The following is a 17,868-nucleotide window of genomic DNA, read 5'->3' on the forward strand; positions in this document are numbered from 1 at the left end:
TAGTTCCACCTGAGATGTGCTCTAAGTGTAACGTGCAAGCTCTACCTCATTACTATGTTTTTATGTTGATTACATGCTGAAAGGATACTTTTTGATATGTTGGATTAAATAAAATATATCATTAAAATATCACCTGTTTATCTTTTCTTACTGTAGCAACTAGAACACTGAACATTACATATATGGACAGTACTATTGAGCAGTGCTGCCTTAACCTGTTAAACTAACTCCACTGACGATCTAAAAAATAAAAAATGCTGGCAGAATTTACACACGGGTGCTACTAGAAATTGTGAAAATCACCTTTATCTAACGGACACTTGTATCTAAATAATAGAATCTAAGTAACAGCACATTTCTAATAAATGTTTTTATGGTGTATTCTCAGACATGAATTGTTTTTGTTGTTTTTTTAGTTTATATAGGCTGATTGGGTGCCTATAATACAAATGCCAACGTAGAGAATTTAAGACTTTTATTCCCGGAGATATAATGATCTTCTGCATACTATATCAAGACTCACTATTAAAATATCAAATTTTAGGTCAGCACCTCTAGATTAAGTTTCTAATGAAACCCAATGCACTTCTGGTATAGAACCTTAATTTCATCCCGTGAATTTTATTAGAAACAAGACTATTCATTTTGATATTTAATGAGCTCTGAACTCTTCTCGAGCAATAAAAAACAAACATTTATGCTTTACCAAGGCCACCTATATATTTCATCTCAAATGATGATTTTTTTACTTCCTTATAGACAGCCCCAAGTTTCCTTCTCCACAATGTTCATAGATACTAACTTCAAAACTTTCCAGACAAAAACATTGAAATGCTTAGTGAATCGGTACAATTATAACTTTTTGTTTCAAATCATGAGATTTGTTTTCAACTCACCATAGGGTATTTTCCTGTTTATTCTGTTGCATATATGTCCCATAACTCCAATACAAGTGAAAATTAATATAATATTATGTGGCATTAAAATATATCTTTAAGTTATTTTTAATACCTTTCCATTTAAGCTGAAACTTGAGGAGAGGTATCAGGGATGTGTACGAAGCCTGAAGATATCAAAGCAACACTCCTATCTTTTCTCCTGATTTCAGTTTCTATTTTCATGTCCCCCAAATCTTCCATCTACTTCCCATTCCATTCCCTCCAAGTCTTCCATCCTCTAGAGAAAGCAGTAAGCGAATGAAATAATTTCTGACAAATTAATTAGCAAGAAAAATGGTGCTAATGAGGAAAAGTAACATCTGGAAGCCAAAGGCTATTGTGAAGAACTCCTTGCTGCCTTTTACCACTCAGATATTCCTGTGGTATTAAAATGCTCTTCAAAAATTGAGATCCTCAAATTTCCTTGAGGGAAAGAAAACAGAAATCTTTGCAATAGAAACTAAAATAGAGAAGGGATAGAGAACTATTGCTTTGGTATCTTTAGACATCATGCATACTTCTTGTATCTCTGCTTAAATTCTAGCTTAAGTGGAAATATACTTAAATTGAAGAAGTATTTTAACACCATGAAATGTTTTACAGTATTGAGAATCTTACATATAGCTGACTATGTAAGATAGAATTTTTAAAGATACCATAGTAGATATTTCCACAAGTCTAATTTCCTATTTGCTGAATCACCTTATTCAGTCAACAGAATGTAGAAGTGACAATGTGGGCAGGCCCCCAGAGATCTTGATGCCTCTGTTCTCTAGTTTTTGGAACCTTGAAATCATCACATGAACAAGTCTGGGCTAGGCTGCTGGATGATGAGAGACATGGGTCCTAGTAGCCCCTTCCCCCAGCCACCTCCCAGAAGCAGAGCCACAAGGCAGATCAGTAACTGACCCAACATATACCAGTACAGGAGCCCAGCTGAAGCCAGCAGAGGAAACACCCAGCGGAGTCCAGCCCCAATCCCCAACACGCTGAATCGTGGTCTAAATAAACGGTGGTTGTTTGAAGCCACTAAGACCTAGGATGGTTTAGTTCTCAACAAAAGGCTAAATCAGTTCTCTGTGATCCCCTCACGGTATTTTATATCAGCCCAAAGACAATAAAAGGTCAATTCAGCTTTGGATTTGTCTACACTTACTACACTGAATCTTCTACTCTCCTTCATGGGACATAGCCACCATATCATTTCTTACTGGTTCTCAGGCACTAAAAGGTACCTCCTGTGAACAGATCTCTACCCAAACATGCAGAAATAAATAAAAAGAAACTTCCTCAAGGGTTTCCTTGAATCATCCTAAAGAGTTACTGAAAAACAAAGTTAAGTGAACTGGTAACTGTCTATTCTACCTTTGAAAGGTATAGAATCAGATGCCCTACATAGCAAAAGTACTACACAAAGAAGAGTTTACTTTTTTTATTTAGATGAGGTCACTAAAATAAGGGAAATATTTTTAGTTTTGCATACATTATTCTCCTTAAAATAGTCTAGTCATTGAATTCCCCTTTACTCAACCAGGCTTTAAAAGAAGGGTTTGCTCATAAGTAATAGTGCCCTTTAGCAGAAATAACCAAGAGATTAACAATACACAACAAATGCCTTTTCTAAAGGGTACATGTCAGTGTGCTTAATTTAATCCAGGAAACTGACAGTTTCAAAAATATTCTGTGAATCTCTAAAAATGATTATCTCTTTTAAGTCTTAGGAAATTCATCAATAATGACACTAGCAAATAAAAATAGACTCTACTAATCTAAAAGTTTTTCAAGAGTTCAAGCTTTTGTCAAAAAATATACAATCTAAATGGATATTCATATCTTTTATACTTAAAACAGAAAAAATATTTTTTTAATCCAGAGAAAGAGATACAGGCAATATCACCATTTTCTAGCCCAAGGAAACAACAATGCCTAACCCAAGTAAGTCCTATGAATTCAGGATTCTAATTCCAGGCTTTCGTACTCAGTCTGAAAAATGAAGTATCTTCAAGAGAAGGCAAAATATAAAAAGGCACTTGACATTGTTACTGAAGTTCTGTTGTGGCTGGTATTTTAATGCTTTGTTTTTAGCTACTTCATAGGTGTGGGAAAGAGGGCACTTTAAGTGGAAGAGCGGTTTTAACTGCATTAAAAGAAAAGGCAGCCCGGCTGGCACAGCTCAGTGGTTGAGATTTGACCTATGAACCAGTAGGCCACAGTTCGATTCCCAGTCAGGGCACATGCCCAGGTTGCAGGCTCAATCACCAGTGTGGGGTGTGCAGGGGGCAGCCAATCAGTGATTCTCTCTCATTGTTGATGTTCTATCTCTCTCTCCCTCTCTCTTCCTCTCTGAAATCAATAAAAATATATTTTTTTTAAAAAAGAACAGGCAGAACTATGGCAAATCTGACACCCCTGTACCCCCAATTAGAATTTTCTATTTACCCAATATAACAAATTTAAGGACTTTCCCAGTAATAGTTACTTAAATACGTTTCCTTTTATAATTTTGTGATAATCTATTTCAATTTAAAATTGTACTCACCCATCAAGCCTAGCTGGGTGCCTACAATGTGCTAGGCACCAGCAATACAGGATGGACAAAGCAAAGTCCCCGCCCCCATGAAGCCTTTATGTGGTGGCAGTAAAACAAGGAAAGGAGCTTTGTTTTACCATATCAGGAAAATTATGCACTAGATGCAAGACATATTTTTAAAATCATGGGTCCTAAATTATAGAACTTTATATTCGTAGATGTGATACTTAGGTTTGACTTCTTTCTAAAACCAACAACACTGAGTTAATTAAAACCAAACATGAATATTCTTCATATTCATGCCTTCTTAATTAGACTTCTTCTTCTACATGCGGTTATCACTCTATTAAGAAAAAATACTTCTAAAAAATTTAGGTCTTTTGAAAGTAACTGATTTCCATTCTGATGTCTCAACTGAGAAACTAACTTGGTGTTAACATGACAAACTCGTCTTTTTTTTCTTAAACATGTAAACACCTTCGAGCAGAGCAACAAATAAAAAAAAGAACATCATATGACAAACATTTATTGGGTTTATCAAAAGATGAACATTACGGAACAAGTATTTACTAAGCACCAACTGTGGAATCTGCACTGAGATGAGAAATAAAGATGTTTGAACATCCTGCTATCAAGCAGCTTTAAGAGTAAAGAACCTAATAAAAAAAACTTAGTAAAGAGCTAAAAACAAGTGGATTTTTAGAGAATCTCTTAAGTAAGAATTTATGGTGGAACTGCTTTAAAGTCATCTTCCAAAAAGTTGTTTTCAACTAAGAAAACACCCTTAACTTGTGGTAAAGAAAACATGTTATTGCATGAGTTTCCAAAATCACTGTTTATAAAATAAAAAATGACCTCCATAGAGGTCAAAAAACATATTGACTGGACATTATAAAAAATTAATGCCTATAAATCAAATTTCAGAACATTTTGCCACACATGCATTTCTTTCATCTTTCACTGTAAAGTTGTTTAATGTTCTTTTTTACAAGAAACACTAACCCATAAAAATAGGCATTATTTACCAATTTTTCTTTTGTGCTGAATAAGGGGACTATTTAGAAACCTAAAACAGTGTATTAAATCCCAAATGCTCTGATTGTTAAGTTCATTTAAATAAAAACCCAGTCTATCAAGAAAGTTAACTTTATTATTAGAATTTTCTGACAGATTATTTTACCTCTACTAGTAGTTGAGCACAGGAAGGTTTCCATGGTAAGTTGGCAACACTGAAGATCAAATCCTGGCCTGGAGGGTTGCTTGGTTTAAAAATAGGTGTACTGTGTAGTATACTTAGTTTATTAGAATAGTTTGTCTCATACACCTCAACAGAAAGACAGGGCTAGCTGACAATACAGGTCTGTAAAGAACCACAGGTTATCATCTAACTTGAAGACAACCTTGCATGCTAGTTTCTCTTGAATCACTGTAAGCACATGTATAAACCTACAGAAAAGTGATTTCTATGTCTTCACTATAAAGTACTTACCTACCTCACTTACAAAATAGAAAGAAAACCCACGGTATAATAAGCATATACTAGACTAGGTGGCATGCTATACGCGTAGAAATACCTGCAGACTATATAGAGCGCATTATACAAATGCCTGTCATTACCACTGTCACGTCGTCATCATCATCTTCACCATTCTCCCCCCCCTCTGGTCTTCCTTTACAAGAACTTGTGAGGACTGGCAGCCCTGGGACCTCTGGAAAAGAGGAATTCAAACCAGGGGTCCCAGGACACTGAGGGTCCATGAATAGGCTCGGCACTTCTCGATACCTTGGCATTGTAACCAAATCACTATATGTCACCGAAGACAAGAATGACAGTTTTCAACAGCTTCTCAAAAGTATCTTTGATGCCAAAAACATTAAGAACCCCTGCTTTAGAGATCTAGAACTAGGTATCCGAGCAGTGGGAGAAAGGCTTCGCTCACTCTTCCCGAACACCATTATTATATGTTACGATCGGATTGTGCTCAAGGGAGGGCAGAAACATGAGTAAGGCTGTGCTCCAGCCTTCAGTTCTGGGAGACAGACACGAAGGAGACAGCTGAACAATACCCTGAGTCATACATGATAACAGAAGAACATATAGAAAGAACCACTGAAACAAAGAGAAGCAAAGACCAAGTCCCTGGGACTTGGGAAAGAATTTTCAGGAGAGGTAACAATGGCTTACCTGGCTATCCTACCAAATATCTATTGAGTGCCTGTTTTATGAGTCCAGTAGTAGAAGATTTAGACTCTACCCCACCACACAAAGCTGACAATTTAGAGGGAAAGGACATATAAATAAACCATTACACTAGACTGATACTTAAAATTTTTTTTAAGTACATATAAGAAAAGAAGAATTTGCTCCAAATGAAAAAGAAAGATGTGTTAGGAAGAGTTAGGGATAATAAGAGTCAACCAAGTGGTCAATGTGTTCCCCAAAGGCAGGGAGACAAGAACTGAGGGCTGCATGGGGAGGGGCTGGCTCCACTTGGCCAAAGCACAAGGATGAGCAGGAGCTGATGGGAGGAGCATGTAAGTAAACTTGGAAGGAAGGCAAGTTCATTAGGGTGTTGCTGGCTATGCCAACGGGCTTGGACTTTATGTATGGGAGAGACTGAATGGTTAGAAGGATTCCATGAGAAATGGAACACCTGTGCTCGAGAATCATCTGTTACCAGAATGGCCTCAAATGTTACACCTTAAACCACATCCATTTCTACTACATTATTTTAATTTAAAACATTTTCAAAATCATACAAGGCCAGTATGTGTCTTAATCTCCATTAATTGTCATGCTTTTATAATTTAATATAGGTCCTACAGGAATTTTAATATAGGCCCTAGATGCTATAGTATTAGCATCTAATTTTACTCATGAATTTCTGTGATGACCTGAGACACTATGCAAAGGGCTTAAAATAGGACTGATACACATTCAATAAACGTCAACTATAATTATATACCAACCATGATAAAGAAGAAATATTCACCAAAGATAAGATATAACACGGTGAAATGACCACACATTAGAAACTATAGAAATATCTGGGTAACTTTTATCAAAAAAAGAAAGAGAAATCAATTAGACTAAAACTAAAAATAACTACATTGAGTACATTTTCCCCAGCATCAAATAAATAGACAAATCTAAAGAACCTCTTTCAACAGGTCCGTTCACTCCGCCCTGGGAGACCTAGCAATGAAATGGGTTCGAGACAGTATCAGGTATTCCGAGGAGAGAGTGTAGTTTAACTGACAAGGCAAGTTAGTTGATGAGATTAGCTGGCCTCTGAAGGAAATATGTGAATGGTTTCCAGACTCACTATCACTGCTGTTAAGCTGGCTACCTGCCAATTCAGCAAGTACAGGCATGTGCCCCGGATGGCAATCTCCCCAAGTTCACGTGTTCCCAGGAACAAAGGCGTGAGAGAGTGTATTTCGTGGCATTGTGTCCTGTACGGTGAGCATGCGGGATTTATAACCAACATGGTTTGATTTTTTTTGAATTAAGTGCCATAAAACATAATGCAATGTAACACACTATGCAAAACAGACACTAATAGATAACAAAAGCTTGACAAGCCCAGCCTTCTGAACTGAAATAATCCACCAAGTCAAAACGACAGGAACTAAGTGGGTAAGAAAGAAAAAAAAAATCCAACATGGACAAACACCTAAAGTTTAAAATCTACTCGATTTTCATAATTGGGCAAGGTGGACAACATGGAAAAAACAGGCCAGATATTAACTGAGCATTAAATCTCTATACACATAGTCACTCACCAAGTTATGAACACAACTCTGAGAACAAAAAAAAGAAAATGGTTCCCTGCCAAGAGGCCTAAGGAGAGCCACGTGCCCTCATTTAAATGCCGCATACCGGATGGCTGGTGAGCACGGCTGCCAAAGCCAGGGCATCCAGGCGGACGATGCCAGAGAACAATGACTACACGTAACTTGCTTAAAGGGCAAGTGCAGATTAAGTTAACTTCAGCTACCCTGTGGGTTAATTTGGTTTCCCCGCCACAGTAGACCATGCTTCCAAGGTTAGCTAGAAGCCTAACAACTATCTAAAACTTTATTTTGACGAAAAAACACTCCAATTAGCATTCTGACACGTGTTTTTATATGAGATCACACTTTCACAACTGAAAACATGGGTAAGATACCTGTCCACTTCAACTGGAGCGTGATTCACCCACTACTCACTAATGACTTCGCTGGAATAATCTTAAATTGCTGAAATGCCACCACTTTGTAACGCTAAAAGCCTGTCTAAATGTACTAAAGAGGAGCATGTCATTCTGGGAAAAAAAACGATGGAAGGTTCTTAGACACTCTACTCCAGTGGTTCTCAACCTTCTGGCCCTTTAAATACAGTTCCTCATGTTGTGACCCAACCACAAAATTATTTTCGCTGCTACTTCATAACTGTAATGTTGCTACTGTTATGAGTCGTAATGTAAATATCTGATATGCAGGATGGTCTTAGGCGACCCCTGTGAAAGTGTCGTTCGACCGCCAAAGGGGTCGCGACCCACAGGTTGAGAACCGCTGCTCTACTCCTTCAAGACAAAGCCTCAAATCTAGGATTCAAGTCTCCAGCCTGACTCAACCCAGTTCAGCCCAGAGCCCTACTCCACTAGTAGTTTTCATATGGGCTTCCTTAGAGCATCTCAACATGGTTCTTTAAAAGTGAGAGGCAGTACAAGGTTGTGTTTGCAAGCAAGGCTCCAGAGTTTGGCCACTGAGTACCCAAGGGACTCAGGCAAGTTACTTAACCTCTTTGTGAATGTGTCCTCTATCTGGGAGGTGTGAGTATTAAAGAAATGAAGTGCTTGGAACAGCACCTGGTTGTAACAGTGTCTGTGGTTTCTGATTTTACCAATGTCCATGACAATGGACATTACTATCATTAACATTGAAAGCATGAGGCCAAAGAGACCAGACTGGAAGCTGCCTCTACCCTATCACACCCAAGTCCTGGCCCTTACACATCATTCAGATCATACAAAAGCATCGCACAGCCTCACCACATTCTGCTTCACAGCATAATACCACCCTGAGTCACAGTCCACGCAGCTTCCTAACCCAACCAGTACGCCCATCAGTCCTGAAAGAGTCACCTTGCTAAATACCATGCAAAGAACTAAAGACAAGCTGATCCTCTGTTTTCTCTGAAAACGAAATGGAATTTCCTTAGGATTGCTAATTAGACCCTACTGTCACCTAAACACCCTCCTGCTTCAAAGGAGGCTCCCTCTCCTCAGTAGAAATGACTCTGTGCCCCGCCCGACTCAGAATCACAAAAGAGCGGATTGATGCTCCCAAACACGGCCACAGCACGCCATCCTAACAGAATTTCTGCCTAAGCCCGACTGTCAATCTCACTGTGGCTAGGAAATCCATTTCTCTCCTCTTCAACTTTTCTAGGAGGACGGAAAGCGCAGGACAGCAGCTGCAGCCGCGTAGGGAGGAGACAGCCACACAAAAGCCCTTTCACCAGCACATTTCTGAACTCCCTCTAGGGGCCTCCCACCAGCATCTCCAAGTCCCTGCTGCCAGGAACTCTACACCCAGCTCCAACCCAGGTGACTGGCCCCCCCACAGTAGACCACACTTCCAACAGCCACTCTTACAGACGTATTGCCATACCGCATGAGCCCACTGAGACCTACCCTCCTCATTCTATTTCCTGTCGTGACAGAACGGGCCCTAGGAAAAAGCAGAGGTCCCTGTTCTATGCTGAATATGCTACTGTCAGTTTAGAAAGGTTGTTTCAAAACTTGAATAAATAATTAAAATAACTCAAGAATTCTGCCAAACCAGACAGAAGCCCCAGAAACATTCTCCCTCTCATTTCAAGGCCCTTCTTCCTGTTCCCCACTACACAAGCTCAATCGTCCTGTGTCCCGCTAACTAAGGAAGGCCAGGAGCCAGTCTCCAAATGGGTAACACGGGAATGATGCGGTGACACTCCCCCGCAATGAGAATGTGGCCAAATTCTCTTAAGAAGAAGGGAGTCCTAATTCCCCCTCCCATATTTCACCACCGGTGATTTATCTTGTTGCAACAGCTGCACTTCCACATTAACTCATTCCAAGTCTTTTCATCAAAACGTCCATTTCAATCCTGAAACCCTGATTGGGATTCTAAAGGTAACACAGCGCTAATAAAGTTTAGAATTTGCTCTTATCTTAATGAAAAACATGGTCTCCCCAAATAAGTTGTCAGAGAGGGAAACACTCTTATTGGGCTGCATTATAAAAACTGCCAAACGCTGAACCGAAGAACTCGAGACAGAAGGGGAACCTCCTCACAGGCATTCCGTTATAATACACACATCAGGGGGACAGACCTACACAAGTTTCTATTAACAATTTGAGAAAAGTCTTTGGCCAGCCATTTTTCTGGACGTATCCTTAGTTTTCAAAATTGGCAAAAGGCTGCAACTTTTTATTGGTGCTCGAGTAGTAATTAACATGGAAGGGTACCCGTCAGCCCCGAACACTAAACTGAATTGATTCCACAAATCTAAAGACAGATGCTCAAGTTTCTATTCCACTCAACTTTGAAGCTTACAAAAAGGGAACCAGGAACATATCTGAAGTGAGAATGAAGTGAATGCTGAGCACTATAAAGTCAGGCAAATCAAATGTAAATGGGAAATTACATATGCTTTAAAGATACTTGCTCCACCAACACCTATTAAACCTGCGTTATAATCCTCACTGTAGATCAAGCATGTCAAACTCACAGCCCACAACAAATATTTTTGCGGGCCCAGCCAATGTAAGGGTATGTAAGAAACGATTTAATAAAAATTCATTTCCCTTACACACTTTACACGCAGGCACACCATTTCTCTCCACTAATACCAGCAGCAAGTATTTTAGCAGCCGATTGCCACATCATTTGTCTTGGACTGACTTGTTTGGTGTGCACAACGATAAATATTTTGCTTTCGGAGAACAAGAAAAATAGGTTTATTTGCGTCACACTTATTAATTTGTGCAGTTATTCAGTGTCTGGTAAGTTAGTGTTCAAGAAAACATATTAATTTTTATTAAAATGTTCTATCATTTTATGTTAACGATGAGTCATTTATTTCAGCCCTTTGTATTCAGCATGTCTCTATTGAAATAAATCTACGTTTCTATGAAAATTGAAGCTTTTGTTTTTTTTGCAGCCCACATAAACTTAAACCTTGTTTATTTGGCCCGTGTTAGCCTTTGAGTTTGACATGCTTGGTGTAGATGTTGGGACAAAAAGGGGGGGATCTCAATGACAGCACTGGAGATTGGCTCTTAACCAGACTGACTTCCCGAGTAACTGTTCACATCACTCCCTACCCTTCCAACCCTCACATGGAAGAGCAATCATGTGGGCCTGGTTTGTGAGAACAATTCCTAACGCCCACCTAGAGGCCTAGCCAGGCAAAGCATGTGATACAGAGATTAGCAGATGAGTCAGCTGTCACTCCCACAGGGCAATTACAGTGAGCTCCCTGCAAAGCCAGTTATAAAGTGCTTACAAAACCTAAACCTGACAGGACTGTACATATTTTAGGTAGTCCACAGAATTTCTATTTCTTAAAAAAAGCACACACACACAAAACTACTTTTCAAGGGATGTTTCAAATGTAAGCTCCTTTAAGAAAAGATCTTAAAAAACAGTAAGAACTAAATCCAGATTTCTGAATATGTTCTCTGTTCTATGAAAAGTATACAAATGATACACATACTTGACAATGTTGGAATAGGTAGAACATCCCGAATACTTGGTTACGTTACTCAAAGTCAAAGGCAAGAAGTACTAACCAGTTAAGTGGGCAGGTTGTTGGTATTCAGAGGCAAAGGACACCTGTGTGGGCCCATGTCAGTTAGCCCAACAAGAAAGGCATGTCTAGGAGAGACAGTCAGAGCCCGGCAGAGACGGGCAATGAGCAGACACTGAAGCTCTAGGCAGGTGCTAACACACCTGACCTGAGCCAACTCAACCCACTCCGAGAGTCAGTGCTGGGTCCCACGGGGATCCCCACTGGTGTTCCTGAACTGCTCTGGCTTTTCTTCATCGGACAGGCACCTCTCTACACCGCCAACCTGTCCTAGAAATTAATCAGGCAGACCCCAAATGAAAGAAATTAGCCTATCTCATTTCAGCATTTCTACTGTACAAAACCCACTGACCTTCCCTGCAGGAATTCAACATTATGATATCCGGTGACTTGCCAGGATTCCCTAAAATAACTTGCACTGATCATTCTACTGCCAAAAATACATCTTGTGATGTATACCAGGCCAATGTGTCATTATTATATCACTTGTATTTCATTTCAAAACGCATCTAAACCTAAGTCTACTGTACATGCCGTATTTTGCTCTGGAAAGCAAGAATTACAGAATAGGTGACCTAGAAACGGCCAACTTTTCTTTCTCTCACCTTTAAATGTCAATATTTATATAAACGCAGAACCGTTTCATATATACTTCCCAGCCCCACTGCCCATAATCTCGGCCTCCCATGAAGTCTGGCCCTGCCACGGAGCTTGCAAAAGGAGCTTGCAAACCGCTGGGGATCTATTTCAGGACGCGGCAGTGTTGGGTGGGATGTTCCCTCTTTTTTCTTTCTTGGGTAGTAAAAATATCTCAGCCTCTTAAATATATAGGTGAAAAGTACTCGTTTCTAAATGAGGCTTTAAAAAGCAACAAAAATACTCTTTTCACTTGAAAGAAAAAAAACCAAAAGGCAGTGCTCATATAATTTAAGTCATCAAAGAAATGTAAATTAAGGTTTTGGTTCTATTTTCTGTTCGAACTTTAAGTTACAACAGCTCTTTTTAGGCTTTTAAAACCCACTTTGGAAAAGGAAAAAAAGTAGGGATAACTATCCTGAGGAAATTCAAAACACTTCAGAGTTTCAGCTCCTAACTTTGGGGTATTTTTCTTTGTTGACATCGCACCTGAAAATTCTAAGTCATGTTGGAGAATATGACAACAAAAAAATCTATTCTACTCTTCAGATGAAGGACTACTAATTGCTGTTGATTATGCTATTTTCTCTTGAATTGAACTATTTTGGGTATTTTAGATGAGTGGTAGATAAAGTGTGTGTGATACATGCTGGTAGTACTTAATTCATTAGAAAAAGAATCCCTTGAATAAACCAGAACACATTAAAATATTATAGCATCTAAAATAGCTTACTTCTAGGAGAATATCCTATTTTTCGTGTGTTATATACCTATTAGATGTGGGAGTGGGTACGGGGGTGGGTATTGACTGAATACCCAAGGTATTACTTTAAAAGAAACTTTTAATATAATAAGAAAACATCCCTTTTTAGAATGGAATTAGTAATACAGGAAACATCAATGAGATTAGTAAACAAAGTGAGTTCCATCTATGCTGATAAATGCCGTGATTACCCAGTTTCCTTCTGTTTCCACTACCCTTCTCAGGGGGGTGGGGGGGGGGCATTCAAAGCCAAAGTAGTCATTAAATTAATCATTCAGCCTTTTAATCTTTAGTGAGCAGCTTCTACATGGCAGGCACTTTGGGTTAGATGCTGAGGATAGAGAACGCATGAGCTAACATTAAAAGCCTGCCCTTAAAGGTGGTTTAGGGGTAAATTATAACACCCAAAATTCGTGTATTGAAGTCCTAATCCCTCTACCTCAGAACATGTCTGTACTAGGAGATAGGGCCTTAAAGGAGTTAAAATGAGGTTATCAGGGTGTTCCCTAATCCAATACGACTGGTGTCCTTATAAGAAGAGATTAGGACAACGACATACAGAGGGAAGGTCATGTGGAGACACAGAGAGAAGACATCCATCTACAAGCCAAGGCGAGGTCTCAGAAGAAACCTCCCATGTCAACATTGATCTTGGACTTCCAGACTGTGAGAATATTAATTTCTGTGTTTAAGCCACCCAGTCTGTGGTGCTTCATTATGGCAGCCCCAGCAAAGGAATACAAAGGTTCGCATCCCATCTGAGGAGAATGACATATAACTACAGGAATTAGCTATGTAAAGCAGCTAAATTCAGAGATACATACCAAGTGCAAAACAGTACTCTCTAGCATAAATTGGCTGCCTCAGGTGTTCTGGTGTGAGGACCTTTGCTAGGTGGGAGACTAGCCTAACAAAGCACCGCTACCATTTCCAAGACACCATTAGACTCTAACACCTGCTAGGAACCCTTCCCGTGTTATTTCACTTCATCCTCACGTAAACCTTGTGGTAATTTTGAGTGTGTCCATCTTACAGATGAAGAAAGTCAGTTTTAAGAAGATAATAAACTTGTCCCAAATCACCCAATTAACAACTGAAGGAGCCAGAACTCCAATCCAGGTCTTCTCCACTCAACATTCTACATCAGACTCTTAAACAAGACCTGCAGGGGGCACTGAGCAAAGCAGATCATGTGACGGAAGTTTTAGCAGAGTCTTCTCTTGGTGCATTGCAGAATTCTGCATGTTTGCAGTAACCTCTGCATGGCATGCTAGACGGGGTGGTAGTGACTGTTCTAAGGCTGCAAACATTCTAGCTGCAAAAACTCTGCCAAGGCTTCTCCAGGTTAAGCAAAACCACAAGGATGCTTCTGATCAGATAAGAGCAGAAACAAAGAGATCCCTATCGGTGGTCATGATCTCAATGCTTCCTTATTTTTTACTGATTTTAGGGCAGCTCAACCAGGTTCCATTGGTTCCATCTTCGTGACTCACTATACATACAGACACCTGCAAGAGGATGAAAAGCACGCCCGGGCACTGCCACTGCTACCCTGAGCCCTAACAGACCAACGGGGACCTACAGGGGATCGTGAAGGAGCTAGCATAGGGCAGGTGGTCACTGTAGAAAAAACAGGAGGGGAGATCAAACAGAGAAATAGGAACATAGTTACCTGTTTCTTCATCTATTTTGAAAACACCAATGCCAGAACCGTCTCTAATGGAATAGCGGATCTCCCCATCTCTTCCTGCGTCCTCATCACGAGCTGACACTTTCATCACTGACGAGCCAACAGGGACATCTTCTTTCACCGCCCCCTTCTCCACAAAGCTGGGAAACACGGGCGGGTGCAGGTTCTCATTCACATCGACGACCTCCACTTCCACGTAGCACGTGGATGACAGAGAAACCGGCTTCCCTTTGTCTTTGGCCCTCACAGTGAGATTATAGACTTGCTTCTTCTCAAAGTCCAGCTGCTGTACAATCCTAACCGCTCCGCTGAGTTTATCCACATCAAAGTGGCCTTCTCCGTGGTCCATGAGACTGTATCTCACCTGACTAGACTGACCGAGGTCGGGGTCATAGGCCTCCAACCACATGATGATGGTCCCTTCGGGAAGGTCCTCGCGTACTTTCACGTGGTAATGAGCTGGAATGAACTTGGGGGGGTTGTCATTAACATCCTCCACGGAGACTTTCAGAAGCACCGTGGAAAACAAGCGGGGCTCCTCCGTGGCTTGATCCCTGGCTTCGATCTTCAAGTAATGCACGGGCTGGACTTCAGGATCCAGGGGCTGCACGACCTTCACCACACCAGTCACGCTGTCGATGGAAAATTTATCGGTGTCCGTGAGGAGGGAGTACGTCACCTGTCCATTTGGCCCGAGATCCTTATCGGTGGCTTCAACCTGGATGATTTCACTCCCGATCTCCTTGTCCTCGCTCACTTCAACAAAATAGCTCTCCTGTAAAAACTCGGGGGGGTTATCGTTGGCATCCAGAACCCTGATATCCAGAAGGTGCCACGCGGCCTTCTGCGGCAGACCAAGGTCAGACGCGGTAATATTCAGGGTGTATCTGTCTGTCGCCTCACGGTCAAGGGGAGATAGAACCTTTAGCATGCCAGTGTCCATGTCAATAAGGAAGCAGCTGTCCTCATTTCCTCCAGAAATGGCGTAGACCAGTTTCCCATTGAAGCCAGTGTCGAGGTCGGTAGCGTTCACGAGAAGGATGCTGGAACCCACGGGCTGGTTCTCCTTCACCTCGATGCCCGCCGGCAGATGACCGCTAAACTGCGGGGCGTGCGCATTGACAGAGTGAGAATCGAAGAAGACGTCCTCGACCTCTCCCTGGCCGTGCAGCTTATTTGCCTGGAGCAGTTTCTCTGCCAGCATTTTGGCAACACCGGTCTCCTCACACTGCAAGTGCACTGGCTTGCGACTGACCGCCACGGTCATGTTGATATAGAACGGCGTGGCAAAATTTTCTCCATCTGTAGCTGTAACTCTCAGACTGTGAAACAACACCTTTGCCCCCAAGCCTTCCGTTAGCGACTGCTTTAAGGACAGCACCCCGGAGGTGGGATGTAAGCTAAACAAATCTAGTTCATTGCCAGCTTCAATCTGATAGCGGACCAACTGAAGTTCATCAGCGTCGATGGCAGAGACGGTGGTTATCTGCTCTCCCACCTCTAGATCCCGGGGAATTGTCCCTTCGCAATTTATTTTCTCAAACAAGGGTGTGTTGTCGTTCAAGTTATTGAGAGTAAGGGTGGCCAGGACCTCAACTTCCCGGCGGTATGGCAGGCCCCAGTCTGACGCGCGAATCCTCAGGGTATAAACCCGAGGCATCAGCTCATAGTCCAAGTTCTCGGAGGTACTCACAGCACCAGTGAAATGGTTGATCACAAACGGCACGGGGTTTAGGTTTGCAATACTGTACGTCACATACCCATTCTCACCCTCATCGGGGTCTACTGCACTCACACTCATGACCGTGGTGCCAACGGGGACATTCTCATCAAAAGATGCTTTGTAGGAGGTCTGGGTAAATTCAGGGGGGTTGCCGTTAGCACCTAGGACTTTGACCAAGACCCTGGTGGAGGCTTTTCTGTCACTTGTTGTTACTTCAAGTTCAAAGTGGGATGCCTGCTGTCTTTTAATCGGTTCTAAAATGGAAATGAGACCAGTGTTGTGGTTTAAACTGAATTTGGCTTTTCCGGGCGCACTTTTGAAAACATACCTCAAGTGGGAATAACGAGGCGTGGCTTTTACCATGACCACAGGGGTGTTGGAAGGAGCCAGTTCACTGATTTCTGCCCTGTAAACATCCTTCTCAAACCTGACTGGCCCGGCTCTGAACTGTGGAGAAGTCACGTGGATGACTTTCACCGCAGAGAACTGGGGAGGCGTGCCTTTGTCTTTGGCCTGAAGCGTCAGATTGTAGCCAAAAGGATGACTGTCCCAGTCGATGCCGCCAGTGCCTTTGACTTTATATTCTTTACTCCCCGGAGAGGACCTCACCGTTCTAAACTGCTGGTGGAAGTCACCGGCCACAATGCTTAAAGACGCTACTTCCCCATTGGCTCCCTGATCACAGTCCTCCACAGTTATGACCGCGTATGTTGGGTCCTGGTCCAATTCTGACGGCGACAACGTCACCGCGGTGATGACGGGCGCGCACTCGTTGGCCTGCTCCACGTGCACCGTGAGCCTGGCCATGCTGCTGATGCCACTGCTACCGTACAGCTTCATCCCCCGGTCCACCGCGAGGATTTCCATCTCGTAGAGCGGGGTCTCTGCGTGATCAAGTCTCCCGGTCAAAACGATGACACCGCTGGTTGGGTGAATGGCGAACATGTCTGTTCGGTCTTTAAAACTGTAGTAAAACTCCCCATTGGTTCCTATGTCTGCATCTGTGGCGCTGACTCTTGCAATACTGGTCCTTATGGCTGTGTTTTCAGGTAAAGAGACGCTGTACGAGGTGGGCGAGAACAACGGTCTCAAGTCGTTTGTATCCAGCACTTGCACCCGGACCACGGTCCGGGCCTCGGCGTTCGTGTTCTTTTCCACCGCTTTGACTACCAAGGTGTAATGGTCTTTCACTTCCCTGTTGAGAATAGCGGTGTTTCCTCCTTTGGTCCTTATTCTTAGGAAGCAAAAGTCTCCAAGCACGTACTCTTCCGCTTTGAAGAGGTTTTCATTGTCTCCCGAGACAATTTTGTACCGTAATTCCCACGCTGGGTTGGTCAGGTAAATGCCCATCTTTGTGGGGTGCCCGACGTAGGTCTTGGCGGCGGAGTTCTCGTGCACAGTGACGTTGTAGTGGAGCTGTGTGAACTGCGGAGGAGGCTGGTCCGGCGCTGGGCTTCCATCGCCGTCTCCAAAATGCTGGAGGAGGAGCAGCAGCAGCAGGAGCTCGGCCAGGTGTCTCCCCATCGCTCCACTCGCAGGGACCTAACAGACGAGAGAAATAAGAATCATCACTTCGGGGAAATAAAGCCAAAACATGCAAACTGTTTTCTTACGCTTTGCTTTAGACCTTAGATCAGTGGTTCTCACCCTTCCTAATGCCGCGACCCTTCAATACAGTTCCTCATGTTGTGGTGACCCCCAAGCATAAAATTATTTTCGGTGCTACTTCATAACTGTAATTTGGCTAC

At 42.1% G+C, this 17,868-nt stretch overlaps 1 protein-coding gene across 6 annotated transcripts in view; it reads right to left on the reverse strand.

Moving 5' to 3' along the window:
• Positions 1–17,868, reverse strand: part of FAT1 (FAT atypical cadherin 1) — a 125,927-nt gene that overhangs the window by 89,015 nt on the left and 19,044 nt on the right. For all 6 annotated transcript variants that reach the window (XM_070408245.1, XM_070408246.1, XM_070408244.1 and 3 more), the window contains exon 2: positions 14,380–17,662. In XM_070408245.1, coding sequence (XP_070264346.1) covers positions 14,380–17,662 — 3,283 coding nt within the window. The remainder of the gene's footprint in view (positions 1–14,379; positions 17,663–17,868) is intronic.

The sequence above is a fragment of the Myotis yumanensis genome, unplaced genomic scaffold (genome assembly GCF_028538775.1).
Source record: "Myotis yumanensis isolate MYYU_CA2020_CCGP unplaced genomic scaffold, mMyoYum1.0.hap1 SCAF_3, whole genome shotgun sequence".
Lineage (NCBI taxonomy): Eukaryota > Metazoa > Chordata > Mammalia > Chiroptera > Vespertilionidae > Myotis > Myotis yumanensis.